General features: G+C 36.7%; 1 protein-coding gene and 1 non-coding gene across 2 annotated transcripts in view; one reads left to right on the top strand and one right to left on the bottom strand.

Moving 5' to 3' along the window:
- Window positions 1-5,515, bottom strand: part of PDCL2 (phosducin like 2) — a 23,138-nt gene extending 17,623 nt beyond the window's left edge. The window contains exons 1-3 of the mRNA XM_008701526.1: window positions 5,486-5,515; window positions 4,348-4,462; window positions 3,701-3,791 (exon numbers count right to left, since the gene is read on the bottom strand). Coding sequence (XP_008699748.1) covers window positions 3,701-3,791; window positions 4,348-4,462; window positions 5,486-5,515 — 236 coding nt within the window. The remainder of the gene's footprint in view (window positions 1-3,700; window positions 3,792-4,347; window positions 4,463-5,485) is intronic.
- TRNAK-UUU lies at window positions 3,235-3,307 on the top strand. Its single transcript has one exon. It is a non-coding gene; the product is annotated as a tRNA-Lys (tRNA).
- Window positions 5,516-6,703: the final 1,188 nt, after the last annotated feature.

Below are 6,703 nucleotides of genomic sequence, written 5' to 3'. Positions count from 1 at the left end.
GTGTGTGTGTGTGTGTGTGTGTGTGTGTGTGTGTGTGTGTGGTGGTGGTGGTGGTGGTTTGCAGCACTTGAAATACATCAACTCACTGCCTTCTGGTCTCCAAGATTCCTGATGAGAAATTGACGGACAGTTTTTATAAGTCCCTTGTATGTGACAAGTCGCTTCTCTCTCACTGATTTCGAGTTTCTGTTTTTATTTTTTTTTAAGTTGATTATGATGTGTCTTTGGGTGGGTCTCTTTCAGTTTATCCTACCTGAAATTCATTGAGCATCTTGGATTTATAGATTTATAGTCTCTTCTCAAATTTGGGATGCTTTCAGACATTATTTCTTCCAATATTCTCTCTGCTCCTTTCTCTTTTCGTCTGCTGAGATTCTTACGCTCTATAAGTTGGCTCACTTAGTGTAGGATAAGGCCAATTAGGCTCTGTTCACTTTTCTTCATTCTTTTATCCTTCTGGTCCTCAGACTCAATATTTCAATTGTCTTATCTTCAAATTTGCTGATTTTTTTCTTCAGCTTGTTCAAATCTGCTTCTGAAGCCCTCATATATATTTCACTTCAATTTTTACTGTACTTTTTAGTTTCATAATATCTTTTTCATTCTTTTTTATAATTTCTATCTCTTTATTGTTATTCTCACTTTGTATGATCCTTTCTGTCTTTGTCCATGTCTTCCTTTAGCTCTTTAAGCAACTTTAACTTAGCTGGCTTAACATCTTTGTCTAATAACTCTGACATCTGGGCTTCCTCAGGTATATTTTGTATCGATTTATTTCATTCCTTGAATGGGCCATATTTTTCTGTTTCTTTGTATGTCTTGTGATTTTTTTGTTGAAAAGAACACTGGATTCTTATAATGTGGTAACTCTAGAAAGCAGATCCCCGCCTCCTATGATTTCTTTTATTATTGTATGGTGCATCTGTGCCAGAGATCAGCCTGAGATAAAAGCATTAAGGTTGTCTCAGGTCTCCTCTGAGCTTTCATTTTCCCAGGGCTTTCTAAATTCCTTCATTCATATGGTAGTTCTTGAATCTCCAAAAAAGAAGCAAACAAACTAACAGATGTGGCTCCTTTAAATCCTCTGGAAGCCACCTGAGCCACTGAAAGTTGACACCATGGCAACCACTCTTTGTGCCTATACCTCCACATTCAGAAGCAACAACTCATAATCAGAACACACAACCTGGATATTGAGGACAAAGTCTTTATTGTCCACTCTGGCTCCAGCACGCTGTGCCAGAAACACAGGTTGCTGTCCAAACAGTTGCCTACCATGGGGCTGGGGATAAGGGATGGATAGCTATTACCACACTGAGGACTGACATCTACCAATATTAACTACAACTTACCAGCTAAACTTTATCTTAGAAGCTGCAAGCGTTCAAATAGACTCCGGAAATCCAAAGCTGTTGCTTGAGACAGTCTCTACCAGTATAATAGTTATCTAGGTGGACATATGGATTCCTGGAGCTTTCTACTCTGCCATCTTTCCTGATGTCAACCTGATCAGCTGTTTTCTGAAAGTCTCTCAACCTTGGGTTTCTCTCATGTATTTTTATAATTTGACAGAGATTATGAATTATCAGCAAGGATACTACAGAGGTAATATGTCCTCCTCAGTGCATCCTATCAGGGGTTACTGGATGTCAACATACGTTATTGGTCTTGTTAACCTTGGTCACTTCCATAAGATGGGATCTGCCAAAACTCTACACTGTAGACTTACTATTTCCTCGTAATTACTAAATATTTGGGGGGAAATATGATTATGAAAATATCCTGCTTCTGTTTAAACTTCCCCACTCATTTCAGCATCTGTCAGCAGAGCTGGCCCATGGGGGATTATTATTTGGTGTTCTGATGGTGATTTTTCTTTCCCTTTTTTTTTTTTTTTTTGCTTTAAGATTTTATTTATTAATTTGAGAGTGAGAGAGAGAGTGAACACGAGCTGGGGGGAGGGGCAGAGGGAGAGAGAAAGAGAAGCAGACTCCCCTGTGAGCAGAGAGCCTGAGGTGAGGCTCAATCCCAGGACCCTGACTCAGATCATGACCTGAGCCAAAAGCAGACACTTAACCAGCTGAGCCACCCAGGAACCCTGATGGTGATTCTTCTTTTTTCCTCATTCCATCTAACACATATATTGGAATTTTCAGGAGGAAGAGGTGTTATTTTCTCTGATTTTGTTCATGTATTAAGTTATTTATTTATATCACTAGGGACTCCTGGATATTTATTTTCTCATCCAGTATTATGATTATTTATTTTGCTGTTCAAGTTGTTCCAACTCTGGCCATTCTCCAATCTTTAGTTTGGCTCCTATACCTTTAAAACACATTTTTTCTTTAGTACTTCTTTACTTTCTGGTACCACAAGATGCTCCAAACTCATATTGTACTTTCCCAATTCACACAGTGTTCTCCAAGGAGCACTGGTTCCTGTTATTAAAGAATAAGCATCATAAAACAAGAGCTAAGAGCTAGGTGTACTCATTGCTACCAGACTATTGCTGCTTCTAACCCAATTCACTGTTGTTGGTGTGTTTTTTTTTTTTTTTCATTTTCATGTTAAAACAAAGCATTCTTGGGGCCAATCCCACTTGATTAGGATGTACTGTTCTTCTTTTTTAATTGCTGAACCTAACTTGCTAATACTTTGTTTAAAAATTTTGTGCTTATGTTCATAAGAGATATTTTTGTGACATTCTGTTTTTAAAATTTCTTTATCTGGCTTCAGTATCAGGATAAGTTGGGAGATATATGCACCTTTTCTAATTTTTGAAAGAGTTTGTCTATGACTGGTACATAATTATTTATTAAATGATAGACATTATCTTAGAAGGAAAACTGTGGCTCTTATTTGTCTTTTATTGATATTTTCCACTTTACTTATATGTAACTTGATGAAGTTTCACCGTGTATTATTGGATAGTTTTTACTTTTTTTTTTTTTAAAGATTTTATTTATTTATTCGACAGAGATAGAGACAGCCAGCGAGAGAGGGAACACAAGCAGGGGGAGTGGGAAAGGAAGAAGCAGGCTCCCAGTGGAGGAGCCTGATGTGGGGCTCGATCCCATAACGCTGGGATCACGCCCTGAGCCGAAGGCAGACGCTTAACCTCTGTGCCACCCAGGCGCCCCGGATAGTTTTTTACTTAAGCAAAGGAAAAATATTCAAGAAAAAAATTTTCATCTTATATAAAGTGAGTTGGTTTTAAAAGGTTCTTAAAGGGGCACCTGGCTGGCTCAGTTGGTAGAGCATGTGACTTTTGGTCTCAGGGTTGTGAGTTCAAGCCTCATGTTGGGTGTAGAGCTTACTTAAAACAAACAAACAAACAAACAAACAAACAAACAAAAAACTAAAATGTTCCTGGGGCGCCTGTGTGGCTCAGTCAGTTAAGCATCTGCCTTTGGCTCAGGTCATCATCCCCGGGTCCTTGGATTAAGGACCCCCCATCAGGCTCCCTGCTCAGTGAGGAGTCTGTGTCTCCCTCTTCCTCTGCCCTTCCCCCTGCTCATGCTTGCGTGCTCTCTCTCTCAAATAAATGAATAAAATCTTTAAAAAAACTAAAATGTTCTTAAAAACTAGTTTTGTTCTTTTAAAAATCTATTCTGTAGGAAAAAATAGCGCTTTTTTTGTTTCATTCTTATAATACTTCTCCATTCAAAAACTCATAAGTTGCCCAAATAAATCACTGTACCTATATATTTCAATAGCTCTCATATCTTCTTCATCAAATTCATCTTCAGCTTCCTTCAGCTGTGCAAGAGTCATCTTTTCATATGGTTTAACTAAAACAAAATAAATTTTAGATAACTGAATTATTTAAAAACAATTTTTAAATACATGGCTAGAAAAAAACAATATATAGGTAAATGGAGATAAAGAATATCTTTAATGTTCCAGGTTCTCCAGTATATAAATCTATTTTGTGGCTGACTGATTCAGGTTTGTTTAAAGTGTGAGTTTCCCTCCAAGTTCACAGAACTATCAAGCTACATTTAAAGTAGATGTGAACATCAATTAGACCTGATTAATTTAGATTCCCCAAGTACCTGAAAATCTTGACAAATGAAACAAACTATATAAATGATCAAAATAGAAGATAATCACGAGGTAGAGCAATATGGCAGAGAAAAGGCTCACTAGATTAGATACCAGGACATTTCAGCTCTGCTACTAACTAGCTTGTGACATTTGACACATCAATTAAAAATTTTACGTGTCAGCATCCTAATTTCAAAAATATGGGTGGGATTTCTAATGTCCTTTCTCCCTCTAAGTTTATGAAATAAATTTTCACTATCATTTTCTCCTTCATCCAGCCCACTAAATGCATAACTGTACCCATTGCTTCTTTCTGTAAACGTAAAACCATTTCTTCAATTTCATCTTTTGGCTCTTCTTTTGGAGGAAGAATGCCAAAATCTCTTAAAATTTCATTCCATTCTGTATCTTCATTTGGATCCTATTAAAAAAATAGAAAATCTATTAACATAGTTATGCATTTTAATATGTGTATGTGAAATTGATATATAGCATTTTCGACTATGCAATTGTTCATGAGCTCTATGATAACTAGATAATTAGTTTCAAAGACTAGAAGAAAGGCCTACTTTTTCCTCACTTCCCAGCACTAGTGGTATATATACTTCAATAAATAGGATACATCTTCTATCCTCAAAGTTACCCTGAGATGTTTAATAAAAAATCAATTTGGAACACATATATCAAATATTAATGAAGTAAACTCATAAATCATGGAAAATTCTCTGATGACTATAGAGGCCAAAACCAATTCACATCATGCACAAATACTGTTTTGTTTTTCTACATAGGAATTTAAGACCTCCACGTGAACATGCATCTCTTTTCCAACTGTACAGCTTCAAGGGCTCCTACTCCCAGGCTAAATGTTAGAAGAGGCTAGGACTCAGGGCGTGATCCCGGCGTTCTGGGATCGAGTCCCACATCAGGCTCCTCTGCTGGGAGCCTGCTTCTTCCTCTCCCACTCCCCCTCCTGTGTTCCCTCTCTCGCTGGCTGTCTCTCTGTCACATAAATAAATAAAATCTTAAAAAAAGAAGAGGCTAGGAATTTTTCCATAGTTTAAATTCTGTCTAATCGTAGTTTCTTTCTGTGAAAGTTAATCTTTTCCTTTTACTTAGACTTTGATATTTTAATTGCCACTTTTCCAGAGGTTGTAATATATTAACTCTTTTCTTTCTAGTCTGCTGTCCATTTTCTCTGATATTTCCAGAAAAAGAGAGAACTTTATATACATGAAGGAATACTGTGGCAAAGTATTTCATGACCTTGAATGAGCTCCACATTCTGGTATTCACATCACATCATAGCTTCCTCTCCTTGATTATGGGTGGGAACTGTGATATGCTTCTAACCAAAAGAACATGGCAAAGATGAAGAAATGTCATTTCTGTGATTATACTCCATGTTATAACTCCATCTTGCCAGCATGCTTCTCACCTGGCTGGCTTTGATAAAGCAAGCCGCCATATTGTGAGGTGCCCTATGGAGAGAACTATGTGACTATGCATACCCCAAAATCAGCTAGACATTGAGGTCCGTAGTCAAATAGCCCCAAAAGAACTGAATTCTGCCAAATACCATGTAAGCGAACTTAGAAGTGGATCCTTCCTCTGTTGTGCCTTCAAATGAGACCCTAGCTTTGGCTGACCCCAGCCACCAAGTTTGTGGTGATTTTTCATGTAAAAATAAATCACAAATACAAGTATCATCTTATTTGTCCTCTTCATTTTATTCTTTGGCCGAAGTTTTGTTTTTCTATCTACTCTTTGTCTTTTACTGGTCTCTCCATGAGATCTTCCAATCCCTATTCTGTCTATATGTCACACAACAATAAAAAAAATCAGCATCAGTAGGAGTTCTGCACTTGGTAATGGTAGACTCAGTAATTTGAATCAAGCCTTTTGCTGAGAACATCTAGTAAAATTTGAAAGCACTGGAGAATCAACAAGGCAGTGAAGAGCATTATCAGGAGAAGATCTTAGAGGAGAAAGAGACCTAGTGAGGAGTTCTGTGTTTGGGGCCATTCCCCTTGGACCAACTACTAATTCTGGAAGAGGCCAAGAAGCTGAGAAATTGAATAAAGGCTCACAGATTTGAGCACAGTGACCAAAGAGAGAAACTGTTAAGAATATGATAACTAGGAGATCATCATATATTTGGAATTTAAGAAAACACTTTCTAAATAACTCATCGGTCAGAGAAAAAATCACAATGGGAATTAAAAAGCATTAGGAATTGAATGATAACAATAAAGCCACATATCAAAAATATGTGCACTGCAACTAAAGCAGTTCATAAAAGAAATTTTATACCCTTAATTTGATATTTATATAAAATAAAAAAGGTTTATATATTAAGAATCCAACCAAGGAAGTCAGAAAATCTCAGAAAATCAAGATAAGTGGCAAAAAAAAAAAAAAATCAAAATAAAGATAGAAAGACTGAAAATAGAAAATGGTGCAATGAAAAGTGAATATATAATAGGATCAACAATGAGAAAAGCTGATTCTTAGAGAAGATTAATGAAATTGATAAACTTATAAACATTTACCAAGACTGATCAAAAAACAAAAAGTGAAAAAGCACAAAAAACCAATACTAGCAATGTAAAAGGGGAACTCTTGACAGGTGATATGAACATTTTAAATGAGGGTC

The sequence above is a fragment of the Ursus maritimus genome, unplaced genomic scaffold (genome assembly GCF_017311325.1).
Source record: "Ursus maritimus isolate PB19 unplaced genomic scaffold, ASM1731132v1 scaffold_8, whole genome shotgun sequence".
Classification (NCBI taxonomy): domain Eukaryota; kingdom Metazoa; phylum Chordata; class Mammalia; order Carnivora; family Ursidae; genus Ursus; species Ursus maritimus.
This window is presented reverse-complemented; position numbering and strand designations above follow the sequence as displayed.